Source organism: Lepus europaeus, chromosome 4 (assembly GCF_033115175.1).
Source record: "Lepus europaeus isolate LE1 chromosome 4, mLepTim1.pri, whole genome shotgun sequence".
Classification (NCBI taxonomy): Eukaryota; Metazoa; Chordata; class Mammalia; order Lagomorpha; family Leporidae; genus Lepus; species Lepus europaeus.
Window position 1 is genome coordinate 140,723,879 of NC_084830.1, and position 24,917 is coordinate 140,748,795.

The following is a 24,917-nucleotide window of genomic DNA, read 5'->3' on the forward strand; positions in this document are numbered from 1 at the left end:
CAGCAAATCAGGTACTCTGAGTTCACCACAGCTTAAGGCACCCAAAAGACACCCTCACCTATGAGAGGGATGTTCATGCATTTGTTCAGCCCTGTCCTGGGCATGGGGATTTAGTAATAAAGAGTCTGACACAGTGCCTGGCCTCAGAAAGCTGAGCTGTTGGAAGTCCTTGATGTCCATATCCTCGGAATGAAGGGTGCTTCCTGCCAGTATTTTTCTGTAGTCTCCCAAGCACACCTTCATCTGCACCAATTCTTCTTTAGAGCTCAGGTTTGTACAAACTTCAAGTTGAAGGATAGGAGGGGTGTTGAGGGTCCAGGCTGTACCCCATTCTGACCTGCCTGAATGGAGCTCTATTGTAGTCACTGTTGGATGTCACAGCACAGACTCATCTGACTTGTCAGTAATATCTACCATGTACCCCAGGCTAGTAGTTTACAACACTTATCTAACATATGAGCTAGATACTGTTGTTATTTCTACTTTTCAGTGGAAACTGAGGCCTAGAATTTAGAGCAACTTTGCCAGAGTCAGAAGAAATGGGGATTCCCGTGTTGTGCTATCTGATGCAGACTTGCGTTAACTACTCTGCTGGGATTAGTGCTTCTCATAAACTTGGAGATGATTGGAAGGCACTTATTTGACCAAGATATTTTCCTTGCTAATCCTCAGTAAGGTCTGCAGTTCTTCCTTCTATATTTTAAGCTTTTCTCTTTTTTAAGATTTTATTTATTTGAAAGGCAGAATTAGAGAGAGAGAGATCTTTTATCTGTTGGTTAACTCCCAAAATGGCTGCAATGGCCAGGGCTGAGCCAGACTGAAGGCTGGTGATGGGGAGGTAGGAGGGCTGAAATAACCTCTCGGTGTTCTAACGTGGGCTCTCCTTGTTCCCCGGGCTCTGGACTCCTGTGTTTCCAGTTTCCTGAGAGAGGCCTTACTGCTTTTAGGTGGAAAAAGGAAGATGGGAAAGTTGGGAAGGAGCAAATGAGTGACACTTTGTATCATTTCTTTTCATTCCTGCATCTCTCTCCTGAGCTCATGTGCTACACAGACACCATCTTCTTTATCCTCTGTGTTCTTAGAGTGGGAGAAAGTAAGGTGGAGAAGTGGCTTCCAATCTGGCAATCTTCCTTCCTTAGCCTCACTGAACCTCAGCCATCTTACTTGCACCTTTTCCTCCATGGTTTGTAATGTTCCAAGAAGCATTTGGGCCATATAAGCCCCCTAGGGAGGTTGGCAGGGCTATGCTGTGCCCACTGGGCTGTTGGGAACCACTAGGTTCTCGGCTACCAGCTTGTGTACATCTGTGGTAACCATTGGAGGCCTTCCTCTTCTGCTCATATATGTGCTGCTTTTGTATACATATCCTTTTTTATTGTGAAAATAGTAAGAGTTTTAAATATTTAACAGTGTATATATAGTAGCATGTCAAGTAAAAAGTAAATAGCTTGGGGCTAGCATTGTGGCCCAGTCAGTTGAGCCACCGCCTACCATGCTGGCATCCTCTATCAGAGCGCCAGTTCAGGTCCTGGCTGCTGTGTTTCTGATCCAGCTCCCTGCTAATGTGCCTGAGAAGATGGTGGGAGATGACCCAAATACTTGCGTCTCTGTCACCTCTGTGGGAAACCTGGATGGAGGTCTTTTGGCTTCAGCCTGGCTCAGCCCTGGCCATTGTGACCATTTGGAGAGTGAGCCAGTGGATGTAAGATCTATCTCTGTCTCTTCCTTTCTCTCACTGTGCCTTTGAAATAAATGCCCCCCCCCCCAAAAAAAAAAAAAGTAGATGGATCTTAATGTCTTCTTTTGGTAACCTTTCCCAAGTATGTTTCCTTAACCCTCTCAAGATAGTGTAGAATCCGTATGATTATACAGAGTGCCACAGCAGGCTGTATTCACTAAGCCATGCCATCTCACTGTGGTCTTGAGACTGACTTTGTGTTGCAGGTGTCCATTTGTGTCTGGAGAGGGGTAAAGAAAGTGCCACATCCGATGATTTACCTTTTGCTTCCTGGAACGTGTGGCGTGGTTCATGCCCTGTGTTTTCTTTTCCCAGAAGGAGTTTGCACTTACCAACCCAGAGAAGAGTGGCACTAAAGAAACAGAGAGGAAGGAAACCAGGACAGAGGATGAGCTGGACACTGAGGTCCTGGAGGTGTTTCACCCTACCCACGAGTGGCAGGCCCTTCGACCAGGTACCGTGCTCTGCCCTGTCCTCACGAGACACACCAGGATTCAGACTAAGTGGGTCCTTTGTCTTCAGGGAGCTGCTTTGCAGAGGCAGCCGCTCTCAGGCCTGCGGGAGGGGAACAGTGTGGTGGGTTAGAGCATTGGCTGCTGCGGCAGGCCCCAGAGACCCTCATTCTCCAGAAGGGCCGAGACTGAAGCATCTGAGTGCCCCGGAAGGAAGGCAGGTGGTGGGTGGCCGAGCTTTCCGAGCAGGTGATTGAAAACTTTCTTTCCTTGCGCTTCTGAAGCACAGGAGAGGCAGTGACATGTGCCTTGCTCTGCAAATGCTATTTTCAGCTCTGCTGCTCGGCTCAGTGCTGCTGAAATATTGTTCACAGGAGAGTCCTGAGCGTCGGTGCGGGGCGGGAGTGTTTTCTTGTTCAACCTGTGGCTGGGATTGGACTGGTCCTGGCCTGGATTTTAAATGGGGCATTCTCAGAAGGAACTGCTTTCTAATTCTTTTGTGAACCTGGGCCCAGGGCTTAAAATAATAATGAAAATGGCCAGCAGTTGCAGAGTGTTCACAATATTCCGGTACTGTGCTTGGTGCCTCATGTGTGTAATCTTGTTCAGTCTTCACAATGGTAAGGATTGTTTTTATTTTCAGTTGAACATATTGATGCTTAGAGAGGTTAAGTAATTTGTCCCATGTCATCCAGCTGACTTGTCCTCTGTCATTGACCCTGGAGCATGGATCCATTCTCCTCCCACTTCTCCTTCCCAGTTCCAGTTGTCCTTGGTCAGAGCCCACTACGCTGACACTTGGGACTGTTCTCAGGATTAGGCTGTTTGCATTCTGCACTGTGGCAAGGTAGATGGCAAACCCTGGCAGCTGGCACAGGCCAGTTTCATCAGTTCCTTGCCGATGTTCATCACCATGTCCTCACTGCCCCCATTGCTGCTGTGCTGGCAGGGACAGCATTTGCTGTGCCAGCCAGCTTTCTGGTAGCAATATCACTCCTGCTGGGCTTGCATACGGGTAGTTGCTGCCACGGAAGAGTGATGAAGCACCAAGGAAGCCAAGTGAGAGCTAATGGTGTTAGAGCAGAGGGAGGCTTTAGGAACAGAGGCTCTGGATTTAGCAGATCCAACCTCTGGCTGTTCTCTCCCAGCTTCCCTGAGAACTGAGCCTCCCTGGTCCCTGGGTACTAAAACTAGAGGGACTCTAGTTTGGGGAGGGGAAGACATGGGCTATTCCCACTAGGTTTATGTGATATTGCTTGTATCACTTTTAAAATTTTTAAAATTTTATTTCATTTAAAAAAAATTTTTTTTATTTTTTGACAGGCAGAGGGGACAGTGAGAGAGAGAGAGACAGAGAGAAAGGTCTTCCTTTGCTGTTGGTTCACCCTCCAATGGCCGCCGCGGCCAGCGCGCTGCGGCCGGCGCACCGTGCTGATCCGATGGCAGGAGCCAGGTGCTTCTCCTGGTCTCCCATGGGGTGCAGGGCCCAAGCACTTGGGCCATCCTCCACTGCACTCCCTGGCCACAGCAGAGAGCTGGCCTGGAAGAGGGGCAACCGGGACAGAATCCAGTGCCCCGACCGGGACTAGAACCCGGTGTGCTGGCACCGCAAGGCCTTGAATTTTATTTCAAAGAGTTAGGGGAGAAGCGGAGAGAGAGAGAGAGAGAGAGAGAGAGAGAGAGAGAGAGAGAGAGAGAGATAGATCTTCCATGCACTGGCTCACATACCAAATGGTCGCAATAACCTGGGCTGGACCAGACCAAAGCCAGCAGCCAGGAGTTTGATCTGAGTCTGCCATGTGGCTGCAAGGACCCAAGCACTTGGGCCATCTTCTGTTGCCCTCCCAGGCACATCAGTAGGGAGCTAGATTGAAAGTGGAGCAGCTAGGACTCGAACTGGCACCCATATGGGATGCTGGTGCTTTAGATGGTGGCTTTACCTACGGCGCCACAGTGCCAGCCCTGCTTGTATCACTTTTAACCAGGCAAATGCCTAGAGCAGGTGACCGAAGTCTTGTTGCCTCCACTTCTTACCCTCTCTGTCCCTGTGATTGAGTCAGTAGTGCCCTTTATGGCTTTGGTCCACATTGCAAACATAACAAGGCTGATGGTTCTGACCTTGGGCCCTTGAGACAATGGAGCTGCTGTTAATGGATAAAGAAAAGACGCCCCCTGTGCACGTTGGGGAAGGAAAGCAGAGCTTATATGATAAAGGCAGGCCATGAGCTCTGAGAGGCTTCCAGAGAATTAGAGTGGAACATGGGTTTTTACATTTAACTGGTTGCTCTATTGACCTTACCCTCTGCATTGTACTTTTTGGAGAGAGTCCTTTTTAAAGCCTCTGCACAACACTCCCTTGCAGCTGCCCCAAAGGCTGGTGTGTTGCAGTTGAGCATAGATACTAGGGGCTTGCAGCTTGGAAATCAGAGAAACTCTGGTTCCAGTCCTGTCAGCTGAACTCCAAGAGCACTACTCCCCAAGAAGGACTGGTTCTGGGGAGGTTGGGTGAGGCTTGTTTGAGCCTCACTCTCAGACATGGCACCATAGATTGCAGGTCTGGAACCATAGATTAGCCCTGTGGGAGCAGACAAGACATTTTTAGGCCCCACCACAGGACTTAGGTGTTTTGTTTGATGTGTTGTTAGGAAATTGGCCTTTCATTAGTCTGCATGGATAACTGGCACTTGTTTTCTGCCAGAATATAATATTTAATTCACATTCTGATGCTGTCCAGGAGCTTCTGATACAGTTACCTAATGGTGAAAAAAAATGTTGCCAGTCTGGAGAACTTCTCTGACAGGTAGATAGATGGGGAGGTAGCATAATTTAGTGATAAGACTAAAGACTCAGACTCAGCCAGCGCCGGTTTCAAACCCCAGCTTTACTAAGAAGATGTTGGGCACGTCACTGCATTCACTGCATCTTTCTGCTCTTTGGTTTCCTTGTTGGTGATGTGGGGGAAGCATCCTGCCCTGCACACTGCAGAGGCAGTTGTGTGTAGTGAGCGGCAGATACAGAGCCCTCTGCCCAGTTCCTGATTGAGCACATAATGCAGTACAAGGCCATTCTAATTTTCAGAGGTATATTCCCCACCTGCATCACCCCTTCAGGTCAGTTAAGAAGTTGGATGCCAGTGAGGGGACCATTAGTGTGCAGCCTTCCTGTCTCTCTGGCCTTGGGTGGGAGAGGGATTTTGGGGTACGAAGGAGACCCTTCCGTGGTCTAGACAACTTTCTCCCTGCCTCCCTCACTGTGGATTCTGGTAAAGGAACAGGGCTAATGGTGAGGAGAAGGGTTAGTAGAGAATTTCTGGCTTGAGAGACCCGGGTGAGGCACAGGAAGATGGAGGAATTGCTTTTGGGGATTTAAATAGAACAGATTTAAACCAACAGTGAGTGACCCCAGTTCAGTGCCTTGTGTCCACTCAGGTCTCCAAAGGGAGGGCCATGGCTCTCTTTCCCTCCTGCTTCCAAGCAGGGGGTCCTAGGGTACATGGGCTGTTTTGGTTGTGGGTTGGGCTTATTTAAAGGTAATTTCCAGATTGCCTTGTCGCTGATTGGAACACCAAAATGCCCAACTGGTGACTTGAGGGGTCTTTCTGCTAGGCTGGGGGGGGGGGGGGGGGAATCGGGCTCCAGCCACTCAGCAGTGGAAGCAGCTGCAGGTCACGCTCCTGAATTCTGCCTTCCTCTGTCATTACTGTCAGCATCCTCACTGGATGGAAGTCACTTGTTCCTGGAAGTGATTTTTCTGTCTCTTGTGGTTTATTTTGGGATCTACCTCACCTTACGGAGGCACAGCAAGCATCTGAGTGTGGATTCAGCATCAGCTGCTCACAAGCAAACCGAGGAAAACTGTTTGCTGGCAGGTCTTGTGGGCTTCGGGCAAGGAACTCAGGGATTTGTTCTGGGGTTGAGGACCCCTAAACACCTTTACACTTGTTGAAGAAACCTGGTCATAGCCAGATTCACTGTGGGTATTTCCTGAGATCCTACTTGGTGCCAGGTGATTTACTTGTAGCCAGAGATAGAGATAATAGTCACATTTACTGAGCATCAGTGTTGCCAAACATCCTTGGAGGGCAGGTGCTGTCATCACTCTGATTTTTACAGACAAAAGTCTCAGAGACAAAGTCTCAGAGAAGAAATGTCTTAGCTAACCAGCCAAGAAGTGGTAGAGTAAGATCTCAAACCTAGCTCTGTGTGGCTCTAAGTCCCAGGGTGTAACCACTGTGCCATGCTTTCCTGCCCTTGAGTAGCTTAGAGACTCACAGAGGCTGTGGAGACAGTGAAGAAACCCACCAGTGTGTTTTCAAATGTCCTGATGAGCTGTTGTGGGCTCAGTGAGTGTATAAAGAACACTGTGGTAAAGGTCTGCCCTGGGCCTTTTTGGTTTAATTCTGAGTTTCTGGTAGGGCAGTTAATCAAATTCAAAATGCCGCCTCTTCCTATAGTTCCCTTTTTGAGCTGTGTGGGCTTGGTCAAGTTGCTTAGAATCTCTGAACTTCAGTTTCCTCATGTGAAAATAGGGATAAAAATATGCACAGAGCTGATATTAGGATGAAATAAGATAAACACATATCAAGTATTTTGCAGTGTCTGGCACATAGGACGTAGTCACTAAGTAGCTGTATTTGTCATTTTGAAAAATATACCTTTGCTACCTCCCTTTTTTTGGGGAGCTGATAGAGGGAGAGGAGGCAGGGGGTGGCCTAGGCAAAGAACCCTCTGATATTGTTCAGGCCAATGCTGCATGAGGGCCCAGTGCAGACTCAGGAAAGCATAACCAGGATCAAACCTGGGGCTCCTTGTTGACCTGATCTGACCTCAGGCGGCTGTGAGAGTCTCTGAAATATTGGCATTAACACAAAGAGCTCACTCAGTGGAAGCACGCAGGAAGCTTGTGCAGCAACACGTTCATGTGAGGGAGAGAAAAAAAAAAAATTCCAAATCATCAACAACTGATGAGAGCAATCCAAGAATTATAGAGCACCAGCCATCTGGTCAGATCATTTCAGATCTGCACGAGCAATAAGAGGGAATTGAATTTTAAAAACCTCATTTATAGTAGACCAACTACTCTGGTTTCAAGTATTTAAGCGAGGAGTCTGATTTCCTGCAGGCCCTGGACATCTGTCTGAAAGAGCACCTGACTCTGACTGGGTGACTCTGAGGACTGTCTCTGCGGAGCCTTTGACCCTCTGCAGCTTTGGAGGGACTGTGTGGTTTTCCGATCATCTGACACCAACGTGATGTTCAGTTCAGTTCAATTCTGATACTGTCTACTGGGGATTTGTGTCAGATCCCACAAGTTGAAGGGCAAAGTCACATAAGACTGCCCATTTTCAGATGCCATTCCCAAGTCCTGGGCCACCTGTACTTTTTTTTTTTTTTTTTTTACAGGCAGAGTGGACAGTGAGAGAGACAGAGAGAAAGGTCTTCCTTTGCCGTTGGTTCACCCTCCAATGGCCGCCGCGGCCGGCGCATTGCACTGATCCGAAGCCAGGAGCCAGGTGCCTCTCCTGGTCTCCCATGCGGGTGCAGGGCCCAAGGACTTGGGCCATCCTCCACTGCCTTTCCGGCATACCAGAGAGCTGGCCTGGAAGAGGGGCAACCGGGACAGAATCTGGTGCCCCGACCGGGACTAGAACCTGGTGTGCTGGTGCCACAAGGCGGAGGATTAGCCTATTGAGCTGCGGTGCCGGCCCCCACCTGTACTTCTGACTGAGCAACTGTAAATCAAGGACTCCCACAACCCCATGCTTAGGTTTGAGAATTTTCTCAAATCACTCAAAGAGCTCAGGAAAATAAATTCACACCTTATAGTAAAGAATGCAATCAGGAATAGCCAAAGGGAAAAGCTGCATGGGGTGATCTGTCAAAGTGGCTGTGGGGGCTGGCAAATACAGCTTTCACATGCTCTCCAGGTGTACCATCCTGCCAGCATGTGAAGCTCAGGTGGGTTTCAGGAAGCTCTTTGAACCCCATTGTTGATGATGTTTCATTATGTGGGTGTGACTGATTAAAGCACTGGCCAGATGACTGATCTCAGCCCTCAGCCTGTGCTTCCTCCCCAGAGATCAGAGTTGGGGAAGTGGGGAGGGGGCCGGAAGTCCCTGGCCTCTAATCATTGGTTGGTCTTTCCAGGTAGCAGCCCCCGTTCCAAAGCTACCTGGAGGCCCCATTGAGAGTCATGTTGTTAGCATAAACTCAGATGTGTTCTTTATGCTTTGTTATGAATTGTCATAAAAGACATGCCTGTCAGGAAATTACTAGGCTTTTAGGGCCACTGCACTAGGGACAAAGTCCTTCAAAAGTTTGTGGAAAATGGAATTAAAAGTTATTTGTGATTTTTCCACAGTTTTTTTTTTTCCTTAGGCCCCTCATATATATTTTAATTATATCAGAGGCTTAATTGAAGTGAGATTAAGGGGGAAAGTTTCCAGTGCCTTCTGCCCCTCCCCAGCTCCATGCTTGGGAGGTAGATGATCATCTCTCCATCCCTTAGGCTGATGGGTCATCCTTACTGATCACTGAATTCCCAGAGTGGTCCCCGAGAATGTGGCCTCTTCTGTCTCCTCCTCTACGTGTGTGCATACGCATACATGTGTGCTTGCCTGTGAGGGGTGTTTGAGAGCCGGATTGGCAGTAAAGGGCCCCTTATACCTAAGTCATCAAAGTGGGGTTAGAGGGACTTCTTGGATCCCAGCAGAAGGAAATGGCCTGCAAGAGGGGTATAGCCAGGTGGCTCTGTGAGATGGTCTCTTACTGGCTCAAGGGCAGTGCTGGGAAGGCGGGGTAGTGGCTGGGTAGAGCAGCCAGTGTAGTGTTGCCTTATGATCTGTCTCCTTTCTGGGTTCAAGTTGCTATCCCCAGCATGTTTGTTTTTAGATGTTTATCAGAGCTTATCCTTAGTGCTGGCTCCTTCTGCACAGTGCTTTCCTGCTTTGTGGCCTTTCAGTTCTCTGAGACTTGGGATTCAGTTCTCTGAATCTTGGGATTCCCTGAGAACTTTGTTCCTCTCCTGCCTATACTTTTGGTCCCTTTGTTCCTATCACTGTCACTCTGCCAGCTTTGTTAAGTGTTCTTCACTCCACTCTGAGCATCTGCTTTGCTCCTTGTAATGCAGACTTATCAGGGTGAACCACTTGGAGATGGCAGGATGTGAGGCCACTTGCAGTTTCTGAGGCTTCTCATTACCATGCACTGGAAGAGAAAGGATGGGGCACTGGAATTCATGCAGGCCCAGAGGTTCCACGGGGGCGGCTTAGAAATCTTCATTTCAGATCTCATCTGTCATGTCGGAAGGTTTCTTCGTGAGCCTCCCAGAGTGTCTGACTGTTGTCCCCAGCAGCAAAGTTCCACATGTCCCAGGGAGCAAGTGGAGACAAAGGTAGGAAGGCCCTTGACCTCCATGGCTGCCACTGCCAAGGCCAAGACTACTTTATAGCCATCTGGCTGAGCTCTTCGCTGGCACCAGATACCTGGCCATCTCTGCTCAAGGATTGGCACAGGCCAGAGTCCAGTTTGCAATCTGTATATTTGTCAGGTGATAGAGAGCAGCTGTTGGCCATCCTCATTTAATAACTATTTGAATGCTTAATACTCACCCTGAGGCCCTCATCCTCCCTTTTCTTTCTTCCACCTACCTGTTCTCTTTGAGGTATAATCAAGAATACTTAGGAGAGTGGCATAGTGTCACCTTCCAAAAGTTGGGACACCTGAAGTGGTTGAGGTGAAAACTTAGAGTACATAGATGATAGGAAACTTGCGAAACAGTCCCAGTTCTCAGGCCCAGATCTTGGCTGTATTTCAAGTTCAGAGAACGTGTATAGCTCTGACTTCCCTTTTTTCTCCAACATTGGGCTCAACTCCTGGCCAAGAGAATACAGCCCAACTCCAGGGTTTGGATTAATTAGGGCTGGGGATGGCTTTCAAGTGCTGGCCTGGACCTGAGATGAGAGACCCTTTTCCAGAACCTGTTACATCCATGGTTTTGTCAAAACACTGGGAATTGACCTGGAGATAATAGAGGAGATAATATTTGACTAGGGAAGAGGACAAGGTGGGAAGCAAGAGGGAGAGGGAGTATGTCTGCCTGGCTGGAGTGGTAAGGGTGTGTAGAGGAATAATGGGCCATTGGTAGTTGGCAGCATCCATTCTGTCAGAGATGGGGGGCAGTGGGCGGGAAGGGAGATAACGAGGAGAACTGACAATCCGGTAGATACTAAAATATGAAAGTAAGTGTAACCTGTGAGCCTGTCATGGAGTCCAACCAGGGCTGTACTGGCCGATGAGGAGATGAAGAAAAATGATGTGATCTCCTGCATTCTGACGGAGTCATGAAGTGGAAGAAGAGAACTCAGGTGGCCTTGTCAGAGACAACTGGGTCAACAACCTCATTTATTTTATGTTTCGTCAGCATTCCAAGTATGGTGCTCCATGCTGGGGATACCTGGGTGGGCATGACAGAGGTCATGGACTTAGGGTGTAGGAGGACTACCAGACGCGAGTGTGGCTGTGAAGGAAAGACTTCCCAAAGGCAAGATGCTTCAAGCCGAATGGAGAGAGCTTGTGTTTTTCTGAAGGCAGAGGGGAAACGACTCGGTGGTGATGGAGAGATTTAAATCCCCAGAGAGGAGAGCATTTGATGGGGCAAAGTTATTTAGGTAGCAGATGAAAGTTCTTGGCCTCATAATTGTGTTGAGCCTTAGAAATTAGAGGCAGAGACCAGAAGGAAACATGGAAAGGTTGGGGAGATGCAGAAGGGAACTGAGGAAGCCTCTCTTGGACATCTTTGATTCTCTGAGCAAACCTGATAGTGGGCTTCTGTCTTTGGTAATGAAAGAGAAGGACTTGATTGGGTGCTTGAGAAATGAAAGGTTAGGTAGAACCTCTGTGGGCAGGGTGCTTGAAGAATCAAAAGGTCAGAACTAAACATCACCCAGCATTGGGAAGGATCCAGCTGACATTTGACAACTTGACTTTGTAGTGGGCCAGGACTGGGGCTTTCATGAGTTTTCAACCACTCAGGTCCCTGGACAGTGTTTACATGGACAGAGGGAAAGGTGGAGTCTGAGGAATGATGGGCAGATCATTCCAGGAACCCGTGTTCCCACATGGTGTTGGTGAGGGAGGCCTTTGTCTCCGCTGTCTGTGGGGCTTTGTGGAAAAGAAGGCCAGGGTTTTGGCAAGCTGGAGAGCTTTATGGAAGCCGCTTGGAACTTGTACCAACCTTCCCTCTCTGGAGAAGGAACATGTAGGGGACTCTCTGAGGCCCCTGGCGATGCCCAAGGTCAGGGTGTGGGTGCACTCGTTAGTCACTGATCTGGCAGGCCTGGAAAACAGTTGAGAGAGGCAGGGCTCTGCATACAGGAGCATTCCAATGCTCTTGTTTGTGCTCTGGTCAGACTGATTGTCTTTCTGCGCATGTTGAGGTTTGGTTTTGTTCCTTCATAAACTCATAGGTTGTTGGTCTTGCCTTATTTCCCATAGTACGTTGATTTGGGCAAACAAAGATTGAGTTTTATTTTAATTTCTTTAATTCCCAGAATAGTCTGTTTATGGTTTGTATAATGCAGTTGTTTGGAAGGACAGAACCATTTCTTTGGATTAAAAAGTTTTCAGATTTGATTACCTGTGGCCATAATTAGTTTATCTGGGCAGAGGTGAGTTTTTATGGAATAGTAATAAGAGGATGCTGTATTTGTAAAGTTCCTTTTGCCTAAGGGAAAAAAAAAAAAAAAACTACCCCTGCTCTCTGGCCTAGTAGCCTTCCAAATGTTGCATAAACATCATCTTGTTCATCTCCATTCCATCATCTCCTGGTTTTGCCAGCTCAGGCTTTTAGACAGAAAGGGAGGGAGTTGTCCTAAACTTGTAGGCAAGAATGGCACAGGCAGAACAGAACCCAGGAATCCTGTCCTGATAGTTGAATGGGGAAGGGAGGAAAGGAACATCCTTTGGGAGATCCCATTGTGCTGGTACTCTGTGTCTATTATAGAAAAGAACCCTCAAGATACCCCATGAGGGAATGGCTACATTTTCTCCTGGTCTCTGTTGGAGATTTCTCTTTTCAGATCTCATTGCTTTTCCTAGGATTTCCTTTCTTTCTTCTTAATATAGAAACTACAGTGTCATTACTGAAAGCAGTATTATTTAAAGTCTGTGTGGGAACAAAATAATATGACTGCTGGAGACTGTTGACATTAGGAGGCGGAAATTATTCAAGTGGATGCAGAATTATTCAAGCTGCCCGTCTTGGTTTCCTAGGTTAGATCTGAGGAGTAGATCCAGTTGTCCTTAAACATGGTGGATTAAGTGACCCTGTGTGCCGTATGATTTCAGGCTGTTAGCTGGCTTTAGATTCCCTCTGGGTTAGGTTGCAGATGGAGAGGCTGGGCAAATTGTTCCTTACAGATCGTTAACATTTCAACTTCCAGTATGTGATCAAAAAAGTTAGCAGAAATTACGTTGGAGATAGGTATAGCATGGTTGATTTCAAAGGGGAGGGACTCTTTCTCTTAGAAATATGACAGTAATGGGGCAGCCAGATGGTATGTTTGATTTATAGGAGTTCCTCTTAGTGACAGTTTCGGGGGTGCACTTAGGGAGTGAAGAGAAGTAAGAGGAAGACAAATCGAAGGAAGATGAAAACTTTTTCACCTTTTTACTGCATCACTTGACCCTGCTTATACATGTCAATGACAATCTTGTTGTTATTGTAGCTTGTTTAACAAAATGCTCTTTTCCTCTCTTTCCCTCTCTCCCTCCCTCCCTCTCTCCCTCTCTCCCCCCTCCCTCTCCCCCCCTTCCCCCCCATTCTCATTCCTTCTGCCCTTCTCCTGTTTTTCCTCCCTCACATTCTGTCTGCTTTGCCTCTTCTCCTCCCTTGGTGTAGTGGCCTCTTCCTGCAGCTGAGTGGCAGGTGGCCGTATGGACAGAGGTGTGTGTAGCTGTGGGGATATTTTCTCGATTTTGCCAGCATCAAATAAATGACTTCCAAGCCATTCCTTCCAGCCACGTATTTCGCTGATCAGTCAGAACGAGAAGAAAAACACATTAGCACTGCCAGAGAGGGGATTTGGGGAAAATCAAGTCTGTGGAACTGAGTGATCTAAAGTCATAAGCATTAAAAACAAATCCCAGAGTACAGCTGGAGTTCTTCCCAACCTGTCTCCCAGAGCCCAGTCCCTTTCTCTCTCTCTCTCTCTCTCTCATTCTCTCTCTCTCACACACACACACATACTGTGCTGTATGAATCTCACACACACACACTGTGCTTGCTGTATGAATCACACACATACACACTGTGCTTGCTGTAGGAATCACACACACACACACACACACACACTGTGCTTGCTGTATGAATGGCTGTGGAACTGAATGCTGACAAGAAGGCACTGGCCTGTATTGCCCATCATCAGATATCTCGGTGTGAGGTGGAAAGGATGCGATCCTTGGCTGGTGTGTTTTCTTTGTTTTAACCTGTGACCTCTATGTCTGCATACACTCGACAAAGGCTTGGATCACTGGAGTTAAACACATTGTGCACTTGTATATTCCCCTTCTGCCTGGAACCAGTTTAGAGTGAGGTCTCTGGAGAACAGTGGCCCCTTCTTTGTCCTTAGGCCAGGAAGGTACTTCTTATTAGGAGGAAGCGTTCTTCTGGTTGTATGGGCAAAATGTTTAAATTACAGTGGAGCAGTTTGTCTCCTTCAGAACAAAGACAAAGTCTAGAATGCCTGTTTTTCAGTGAGACATGTTTTTCAGAGAGGGACCAGTCAGAGGGCCGAGCCCAGGCTGTTTTTTGGCATTTAGCTATTGTAATTCCTTGAATACAGTGGACAGCGGAGTGTTGTAGAGTCAGTCTATCAGGGTCTCATGTTGCAGCTGTGGTTTGTTTTGTTTTAACATCTGAGTGGTTTTAGACAAGTTACTTAGTTTCACTAAGGTTTTTCTTAGAGGTTTTTTAAATTTTATTTGAAAGACTGAGGAGAGCTCTTCCATCTGCTGGTTCATTCCCCAAATACCTGCAAGTGCTGGGGCCAGGCTGAATCTAGGACCCAGGAACTCCATCTGAGTCTCCTAGATGGGTGGCAGGAACCCAGGAACTTAGGCCATCTGCTGCTTGCCAGGTGCATTAGCAGGAAGCTAGTTCGGAAGCTGGAAGTAGCCTTAGCATTCCAGTATGTGATACAGGTGTCCCAAGCTGCACCACAGCACCCACCCCAATTCCACTAAGATTTAATGAACTATCCTCTCCTGTAAAATAAGGCTAGTGATACCAACCTCAGAGGGTTATTTTGAGTAGTAAGGTAAATATGAAGCATTTAGTGTGGTACTAGGTGCATAGTAGCATCTCAATAAATGTTAGCTGCTGCTGCTGTTTCTGTTGTATGCCTCAGCCTGAACTGAGGTATGATCTGCAGAATAACTGACCAGTGTTCATCAGATGTATCTAAGTCAAGAAAGACGAAGGCTGAAGGACTGTCACAGGTGGAGCAGACTAAGAAAACATGACAATGAATACAGTATGTTGCCTAGATTCGATTGTGGAACAGAAAAAAAGTAGAAAAATTGATGAAATAGTTTAGCTACTATTGGTATATCAATGTTAATTTCTTAATTCTGATAATTTCTGTAGTTATGTAAGATATTAATATCCAGGGAATCTAATGAAGAGTGTATGAGAGCTGTGCTTTTTTGAGCAACTTTTCTGTAAGTCTGAAGTTATTTCAGGAGCTAGTGTTTTGCACAGTGGTTTACCTGCCACTTAGGATGCCCTGGGTTCAAGTCTCAGCTCTGTTTGCTTTTTTGTTTGTTATTTTTAGATTTTGTTTATTTGAAGGTCAGAGTTACACACAGAGAGAAGGAGAGGCAGAGAGAGAAAGAGAGGTCTTGTATCCACTGGTTCACTCCCCAATTGGCTGCAACGGCCAGAGCTGTGCTGATTTGAAGCCAGAAGCCAGGAGCTTCTTCCACATGGGTGAAGGGGCCCAACGTCTTGGGCCATCTTCTACTGCTTTCCCAGGCCATAGCAGAGAGCTGGATTGGAAGTGGAGCAACCAGGACTTGAACTAGCACCCATATGGGATGCTGGCACTGCAGGATATAGCTTTACTGCGACGCCACAACACTGGTCCCCCAGCTCTATTTCTGATTCCAGCTTCCTGCTAGTGTGCACTCCGGGCAGCAGCAGGTGATCCTGCCACCTGCATGGGAGACCCCAGTGGAGTTCCTCACTTCCATCTTCAGCCTGGCCCAACCCGGACTGTTGTGGGCATTTGGGGGAATGAACCAGTGGGAAGTTCTTTCTGCCTCTGTCTGCCTTTTGAATAAATGCAGATAAATCAATTAATAAAAGTTAAATAATATGTATGTAAAATTATTTCAGAATAAAATGTTAAAATAAGTGCATGTCCAAGTGGCCTTTTAAGTAAAGGAGAAACTGACCAGGGTGTAGCCATTCCTCTTGTACAACAGGTAGCACCTGGTTTGGTCTCACTGTCCATGTCAGCATGAGGGCTCTTACTGAGGGCTTACTTTAGCCCCTGTGCTCCTGAGGCGCAATCTGCTCTAGGCAGATGATTGATCAGGTAGCAGAGCAAACACCCAGCCCAGGTGTGGTCCTGCAGCAGTGCCATATAGCAACTCGAGCGGAGGCCACTCATTTGGCATTGGGACTCTGCAGGCTGAGTGATTGGGGCACTTGTCTTTGTCCCTTGAATTATAAATGAAATTCTGTCTGTTTTATCCCTTTATCTAAGCAGCAGTCACTATGGCAATGTGTTTGTGGATTGCAATTCTTACCCCTACGCTCACTGTTTGATCATCCAAAAGAAAGAAAAATAGGTTCAAACCTAGCTTTGCAATAATTTATTATTTTCTTTCCTGTTTTAAGTACCTTGCTTTTGCACAAAGCAGGTATTTTGCTTGCTTTTCTTGAGTGTAAAAGGTACTTGTGCTTTTCTTATGACTGATGTGGCCATCCCTGTCATGCTAATAGCAAGGTTTGTAGAAGAAAACCATCATTGGGAGAATGTGAGTTTTGTAGTTTTTAGTTTTGCATTGAAGTCAGCTGTGGGGGGGGGGGAGGGGGATCTGCAAAGTATAACATCTTCCATTCTAGCATACATCTCCCTTACAAGTGTTTACCCTTGAAGCCCATATTTTCTGAGTTAAAAAAATCAATGCTAAAAAATGTTCTTTGTGTTTTAACTCAGTGGCTAAGGTATACTGCTTTTTGCTATTGATTTACACATTTTATTGTCAGACCCTTGGGATGCATGTGCATTACTCAATACTGTGACAAATGGCTGGGCTTTGAATTATGTATTGTATTAGGAGGGAGTTCATAAACCATACTTTTCTGTAGGTTATTTTAGGCAGAAGACTAGTGAACTGTCATTTCTCTTTGAGTCACATGTGATTAAAAAAAAAAAAAGATGGAGACATTGATGACAGGAGCAGTATCTGGCTCAAGTGGGGACAATGAACTACCCCTGAAAGCTTGCGAGTGCAGAGGCTCTGAGTGGACAGACATTGGGTATGGACCAGGAAGATTGGGAATACCAGGGTCAGAGGAGAGAGAATCTGCCAAAAACCAAATCTTTGCTGCCACTGTGTTTGGGCTCTAACCCCAGAGGCAAGATGGCCACCTGACCTGTCATAGGATTTCTGATGCCCGAGAGTCCTGCACCCCACCTGTCCTTCTGCCCACCCTCCTCCCTCTCTCAGCACAGCCACTTGTGCTGATGGATATACAAACCCTTTGCAGACCGTCTGGCACCGCCTGGCTTGCAGAGATCATCTGTCTCTTTTGAATGAGCAACTTTATGTTTGTGGCTCTTTTTCCCTGCACGGAGACAAATTGCCTTGTGCCGGCTTCTGCCTTCTGATGGAAATGTTTACCTTCCCTAGGGAATGTCACTATTCTTTGGGGGTAATGTCTGCCCGTGCTTCCCACCCCTCCTGGGAGTGTGAGTCTGTGCTTAAGGGTGGGATAGGAGGAGGCGGCTGGTGGAGCGTGCACAATTGCCACTGGGGCAGCCATCTGCCAGTGTCGCGGCTCGCAGCCTGCCTCTGAGCAGGCTGCCGGGAGGGAGTGTCTGCACTCCAGGGCCTGTATGCATTATGCACAGCCCATTCCCTAAATGAGCTTTCTAAGTGTATGTAACTCCTTTCTACCCTATTCTTGTATGGCCTGCCTCAGGGCACTGTTCAGAATCTCCCCTAATTATGCTTCTAGTGCTGAGCATTTAGAGTTTCTGGTAATAACTGATTTTTTCTTTTTGGAATAGATTTCTAAAATTGCAGTGAAGGATTGATTTATGTTTATGGGAAGATTTGCTTCTTACAGGGAAATTAACAATACTACAATGGTACAGTTTCATGGTGTTTTGATGCTATCCAAAGCCACAGTCTGACCCCCCTGGCCTGTCTAGCTTTTCCCAGAATGGGCCCCTTATGGTTTGAGGAAGCTGTTGTAGGATTAGAATGAAATCTTGCTTCCAGTTGCAGACTACCACTTTCTCACATGCTCCCCCCACCCCTCCTCTTCACCTTCGCTTCCTGAGATGAGGGAGTTTTGTACATGCTGCTTAGAAAAAGAAGATGCATAACGTGATTCAGTCCTCGCCCACGGAGCGAAGACTCCTGCCATCCAGTAAGTGTTGGCAGGCAGGCTGTGTGTGTTAAGAGCACGTCCTGCCTCCCTGCCTCTGCTTCCCTATCCCTGCGCTGCCCCTCTCATTGTGTATGCCCTTGGGTGGAGTTTGGGGTGTTGAGCCTCTCAATTCTCCTGCTTGTCCTCCCAACCCTTGCTTCTCCTCAGTGGTTGGCCTTTAGTATCTTGTAAGGAACAGAGGGCAGTCACTCATATCCCAGAGACTTCATGATGACCCCTGGGAAGATTTCTAGTCCCAAGGTTGGTGTTTGAGTGCTTGCTGTGTGCCTGTCGTGTCAAGTATAGTCAGAGCATGGTAGGGTGCCTCACTACCTTAAGCACAATAAACAACCTAGGGATCCACTCAAACAGAAAGTTGCAGTTCCCAGCAACCCACTCACAGCATCTGGATTATAGGTGACTTTGGATCTGCCATTGCAGTGTTGATCTGTGAAGGTCATTGAGGCCTTTAGGCTAGTGCTGGTTTGGTTATGCTGTTCAAAGTGAGTTACTAGTTGGCCGGCGCCGCGGCTCAATAGGCTAATCCTCTGCCTGCGGCGCTGGCACACCGGGTTCTAGTCCCGGTTGCCCCTCTTCCAGGCCAGCTCTCTGCTATGGCCCGGGAGTGCAGTGAAGGATGGCGTATGTGCTTGGGCCCTTAAAAAAAAAAAAAAAAAAGGTGAGTTACTGGTAACATTGGCCTCTCTTTTGCCCTCTCATGGGGTAGGGAGGGAGCATTAGGTTCTAGAAAATCCTTAGCTATGAAGACTTGGATTTTGTCATCTTTTCACCTATTCCTAAATAAGTTAAAAAAAGAACCCAGAAACCCAGAGCAACAGAGTAAGAAGCAGAACAGAACTTTGAGGAAGAAGGCAATGAGAAAGATACAGGAAGAAAAGAGGGAGCTATTGGCTCACCAATCTTTTAGAACAAGAGAAAATAGTACCTTCCTCAGCCTGGCTAGCCAAGGAGACAGTACTGGATGCACTGTAAGCGCAGCCTAGAGCAGAGCCACGAGGCCCCTGCACTGTGCTCCCTGAGGATGTTTGTGCTAGCGCCAAGCCTCATGCCCGCTCTTCAAATAGCCACACAGCTACAGAAATGCCAAAGGTCCTGTTATGCTCTTGTAACAAGGAGACTGAGACTTAAGAGGTGGCTTGACCAGACCAGTTGTAGCTTCGTTGTAACGTGGCCAAGGGGAAGCTCTTGTTTCAGGAACCCCTCCTGTGTAGATGTATTGGAGCTGAGCCTCTCTCTTCCAGGTTGGCCTTGGTGGACTTCCCTGTCCATTTGTGGCCTCAGCTAGCTGAGCTGCCAGCAGGTTCTGGAGCCTTCCCAAGCCTGCAGCAAACAGGGCTTGGCAGTGACAAGATCTGTTGCAGGACTGCATTTATCGGACGTCCTTTAAAGTTAGCTTGCCTGTAGTCCTTAAGTGCCTCACGAGAGCCTCTTGAGGTTCTTGGCTTCCCTTGAACTTCATGCTTGTGCTGACTCCCACACACATTCCTGGATCTTTTCATTTTAACCATGGTTGACGATGAATTGAGGGAGGGTGAGAATTTGCTTTCCTCTGCTGCAGAAGTGCAGTGCTGCTAATTTCATTCTTCGCACTCTGTCTTTGAGATGAGCAAGGTCCTCTGTGCCCGTGTTTAGTATTGCTGTGTTACTGGACTCTCCTGGCAGAAATTAGGCTAATGTCTCCAACGACTGCATTAGCCACTGAAATGAGGTTCTAAATTGAAGGTACTACACCAAGTCTCTCTCGGAGGTATCGCCTTCTTCTGGCTTTTATTATTCAAATTCATTCTCTCAATGATTCTCTGCAGACTGGCACACTGGTTCAGTGTGTTGCCGCATTGTACTAGCTGAAAGGCAAGATCACCTTTTAAGAAGAGGGAGAAAGGAAGCAGGGAAAAAAAAATGCAAAAGATGAATGCTGTGGTGCAAAGAGTCAGCAGTTTATCTGTTCTAAAAGCTACTTGCTAGGTCTGTGTGCTGCCCAGCCTCAGAAAGGAGAGGAAGCAGTCCTAGAATAGGGTAAAGGGGGAGGAGGGAATGATGCCACTGCTTCAGTGGAATCTGGGCCTTACAGGTCCCCCACAGCTTCCTCCTTGTCCTTCATGTTTACTGAGCACCGAAAAAAAAACGGCTAGGAGACCAAAGGCCAACAGGACAGGATGTTTCCCTGCAGATCTTGGTTTATAGTTTCATTGATTTTTCCCTCTGTCTTGGGTATGTGCATGTGGGAAGGGCTGAGTGGAGGGTTGGCCCTTAGGATTTTTGTGTTGTATCCTGGAAGTAGGAGCCTTCTAGCAGTCAGATGCCTAGATAATTGAGAAATGCTCCAAGACCCTGTTTGTTTTTAAAATGCATATATATATATATATATATATATATATGGCTTGCACTGTGGCACAGTAGGCTAAGCCTCTGCCTTTCAAGTAAATAAATAAATCTTAAAAAAAAAAACCCACCCACATTTTAAAGATGTAAAATTGACATTATGGTTCTGTTTTTCCAGTTGTTTTTACAAAACTGCTGTTGTTGCTGTTCATACTATTTTGAGACTGATACTTTCCCTCTAGAAACAGAACATTTTAAAAAGTTAGAGCCATTGACATTAATTAGACATACAGTGAACATTTTCTAGGTGCTGATCTTTAATATGTTCAATTGTGTGAGTTTACCAAATTATACTTAGTTGATTATTGTTTAACTTTTTATTTATTTTTTTTTTATTTGACAGTAGGGTTATAGACAGTGAGAGAGACAGAAAGATCTTCCTTCTATTGGTTCAATCCCCAATGGCCGCTGTGGCTGGTGCTGCACTGATCCAAAGCCAGGAGCCAGGTGCTTCTTCCTGATCTCCCATGCGGGTGTAAGGGCCCAAACACTTGGGCCATCCTCCACTGCCCTCCCGGGCCACAGCAGAGAGCTGAACTGGAAGAGGAGGAACCGGGACTAGAACCCGGTGCCCATATGGTATGCTGGTGCTGCAGGAAGAGGATTAACCAGGTGAACCACGGAGCCGGCCCTTATTGTTGAACTTTTAAATGGTTTTTAGATTTTTGCTGTTGTAAATAATTCTTCAGAAAACATCTTTATATTTTTATAGACTCTCTCTGTTTTCTGTGTTCTTAGAAAGGATCTGACTTGTCTCCTACATTATCTTGTCCAGCTTCTCAACCTTTTGTCTGGGCCGTTTAGATAACACCAGAGATGTGAGCACCTCTCACCCCTGCTCTGTATCACACATCAGATGCCGGGGATTTCCTTCCCACATGGTTCCCGGGTACTTCTCCTTTAACTAGGAAATGGCTGGCTTCATGTTAGGCAGGGCAGCAGGTACAGAACACAAATTTTTGCTGTTTTATGCTCAGATTGTGAGGTCCCTAAGGACAGGGATATCATCATCACCCTCTTCGTTTTTTTTTTTTTTTTTTTTTAAGATTTATTTTAGGCCGGCGCCGCGGCTCACTAGGCTAATCCTCCACCTTGTGGCGCCGGCACACCGGGTTCTAGTCCCGGTCGGGGCACCGATCCTGTCCTGGTTGCCCCTCTTCCAGGCCAGCTCTCTGCTGTGGCCAGGGAGTGCAGTGGAGGATGGCCCAAGTGCTTGGGCCCTGCACCCCATGGGAGACCAGGAGAAGCACCTGGCTCCTGCCATGGGATCAGCGCGGTGCGCCGGCCGCAGCGCGCTGGCCGCGGCGGCCATTGGAGGGTGAACCAACGGCAAAAGGAAGACCTTTCTCTGTCTCTCTCTCTCACTGTCCACTCTGCCTGTAAAAAAAAAAAAAAAAAAAAAAAGGATTTATTTATTTGAAAGAGTTACACAGAGAGAAGGAGAGGCAGGGAGAGAGGGAGAGAGGAAGAGAGGGAGGGGGGGGGAGGGGGGGAGGGCGAGAGGGCGAGGGCAGGAGGTCTTCCATCCACTGATTCACTCCCTAATTGGCTGCAACAGCTGGAGCTGTGCCAATCTGGAGCCAGGAGCCAGGAGCTTCTTCTGGGGCTCCCACGCAGGTGCAGGAGTCCAAGGACTTAAGCCATCTTCTACTGCTTTCCCAGGCCATAGCAGAGAGCTGGGTAGGAAGTGGAGCAGCTGGGTCTTGAACCAGCGCCCTTATGGGATGCCGGCGCTTCAGGCCAGGGCATTAACCCACTTTGTCACAGCACCAGCCCCATTATCACCCTCTTTGACAGTGAACAGTTATTGTGTGCCTGCCTCCCTGTGTCCAACCAGTACCAGGTGGAGGAGGATTCCAAAACAAGCCCCTGCCTTCAAGGAATTTGCTGAAGGATATCAGAATTGACATGAAACAATCCACATACTTTTATTGAGCAGTTGCTATATGGTAGGTACTTGGTTCAGGCTCTTGTTAGGGGAACAGAAGAGGCTAATATGCTGTTCTTCTGAAAGGAAACTTTTGTATTTATAGGTTAAAGTTAGCTAGCGACATAGGTCAGCAACTGATGAATACTGTACAGAGAGCAGATCTCACAGAGGTTCAAGGTGGTTGTCCCTGGGCTGCCTTGCAGAGGAAGCATATTCATTCTGAGTCAGAGGAATTAGTGCATTTCAGGATCAGTGCATTTCAGGTAGGACATTAGCTGTGCCTTTAAAAAGAGCTGGCGTTTGATGAGGCAGAGTGTAGAGGGTTAACCAAGTGGGAGGAACAGCTTGCGAAAGAGTGGTGGCAATAATGACTGTCTTGTGATAGTGACCAAGCACACAGCAGCACAGGAACAGATGGGATGGAGAGTTGCGAAGAGGTGAGGGAGAATTAAGGTTGCTTGTCAAGAATCCTGAGAGTTGTGGGACCCAGAGCAGTATTGGATTTTACTGTGGGTGAGAAAAACCTTACTAAATTCCCCTCTGATTAAAGGGCAGGTAAGAAAGTCTAGATTTGGGGCTGGCCCTGTGGTGCAGCGGGTTAACGCCTTGGCCTGAAGCCCCAGCATCCTGTATGGGCACCGATTCTAGTCCTGGCTGCTGCTCTTCTGATCCAGCTCTCTGCTATGATCTGGGAAAGCAGTAGAAGATGGCCCAAGTCTTTGGGCCCCTGCGCCCATGTGGGAGACCCGGAAGAAGCTCCTGGCTTCAGATCAGTGTAGCTCTGGCTGTTGCGGCCATCTGGGGGAGTGAACCAGTGCATGGAAGATCTCTCCTCTCTATCTCTACCTCTCTCTGTAACTCTTTCAAATACATAAAATAAATCTTAAAAAAAGTGTAGATTTCTCTCAGTGCCAGACCACCCCCAGGCCTAAGCCCTGAGACCTCTGCCCCTGTCATTCTGTACTTGGGCCCTTGGTGATATCATCCGACCTGACGGCTTTACATTTCATCTGTATGCTGATGATTCCCAGATTTTTTAAATCCCCAGCCCAGACTTCTCAGACCTCCAGATCTGTGTCTCTACTAGATACTTCTTCTTGGATAGGCATCTCACATTGATCATGTTTAAAATTGAAACCCTCTCAGTTTCCTTACCTCAGTTAATTGCAGCCCTGTCCTTTTGAAGTTGTTCAGACCAAAATCATTGCAGCCATTCTTGTTGCCTGTCTTTCTCTAACATCACACAATCCAGCTGATAGCAAATTCTTATAGCTCTGTCTTCAGATCGTATGCAGAATTTGATCACTTCTTCTTGTCACCCCCACAGCCACCATTATCTCTGGTTTGGGCTATTGTAAAGCTTCCTCATTGGCCTCCTTTCTTCTGCTGTTATCACCTGCAGTCACTTTTCAACACATCTTCCAGTGATCGTTTTATCATGTCTGCCTATGTGCTGATGTCCCTTGGTGTTCCTTCTCACACAAAGGAAGGGCCCCTTCCATGGCCTACATAGGCCTATGAAGTGGCTCACCATCCTTTAGTCATTTCCTCTGCTGTTGTCTCTTACGTTACCCCTCCTCTGTTACATTGGCCTCCCTTATGTTCTTTGAACACACGGAGCCCATCATAACTTGGACCCAGAAAGCTCTGCAGCTGGAGAGGTTTGTGGTGCCCTCATTTTCCCTAGCAAAATGACCTCCTCTCCCAGTGGTCAGGGCTGAAGGATTTAACCAACACAATGAGCAAAGTGGCATTGGATTATAACCTGATGTGTAATATAAATACATATGACTCTAAACTCAAATAAGTAAATAGAAAACTTCCCATAATATATGGAGATACTGCCCCTCTCGCCCTTAATAAAAGGAGAAGTTTAAATCTGTTGAGTGACTTAGTGACTTATCTCTAATGAATAGATTTTGGGAAGGGAAAAATAGTAACTTCACAGTGGAGAAGCCTGCTATGTACTACCTATGATCAAGCCTAGCATCACCTGTATTATAACGTGTCATTTTTTGATCTGTGATAGGATGAGACAACATGGGCATTTCACCTTTGCTCTGCTCTTCCCCAAACGTAGTAACCCCAGCCTTGTTGTGAGAAAACTATCAGACAAACCCAGTTTGAAGGGCATTCTATAAAAACCTGAGTAGTATTCTTCAAACTGTCATTGTGGTGATAAATACAGCAAGAAACTGTCACAGACCAGAGAAGACATGACATCTAAATGCAGTTCTTCATCTTTTTTAAAAAATTTGAGAGGTAAAGAGACAGAAAGAAACAGACAGACAAGCAGAAAAAGAGCTCTTACCTGCTTGTTCATGCTCCAAATGCTCCCAGTGATGGAGGTTGGGCTGGGGTTGGAGTCAGGAGCCAGGAAAAAAATCAATGACATCACCTGTATGGCTGGCAGGGACAACTGCTATAATCATCATTTACTGCCTCCTATGGTCTGCAGTAGCAGAAAGCTCGAATTGGGAGCTGGAGATGGGAACTGAACCCAGGCACTTCAAGATGGGACACAGGCATCCTAACCACATCCTAACCACTGCTGGAACAGAAACACACATTGATTTGAAAAACAAAACAAAACAAAACAAAAACTGATGAACTGATGAAACATGAAGAAGCTGGAGTTTAGTCAACAGTAATGTGCTAGTGTTGGTTTCTGGTTTTGACAATTACCATGGTAATGTAAGGTGACAGCATTACAGAAACTGAAACTGGG

General features: G+C 47.0%; 1 protein-coding gene across 3 annotated transcripts in view; it reads left to right on the forward strand.

Moving 5' to 3' along the window:
• The window catches only part of SIL1 (SIL1 nucleotide exchange factor), a 315,627-nt gene that overhangs the window by 140,925 nt on the left and 149,785 nt on the right, over positions 1 to 24,917 (forward strand). For 2 of the 3 annotated variants that reach the window (XM_062189062.1, XM_062189065.1), the window contains exon 3: positions 2,054 to 2,192. In XM_062189062.1, the coding sequence (XP_062045046.1) occupies positions 2,054 to 2,192 (139 nt within the window). The remainder of the gene's footprint in view (positions 1 to 2,053; positions 2,193 to 24,917) is intronic. The other variant, XM_062189064.1, reaches the window with a different exon arrangement.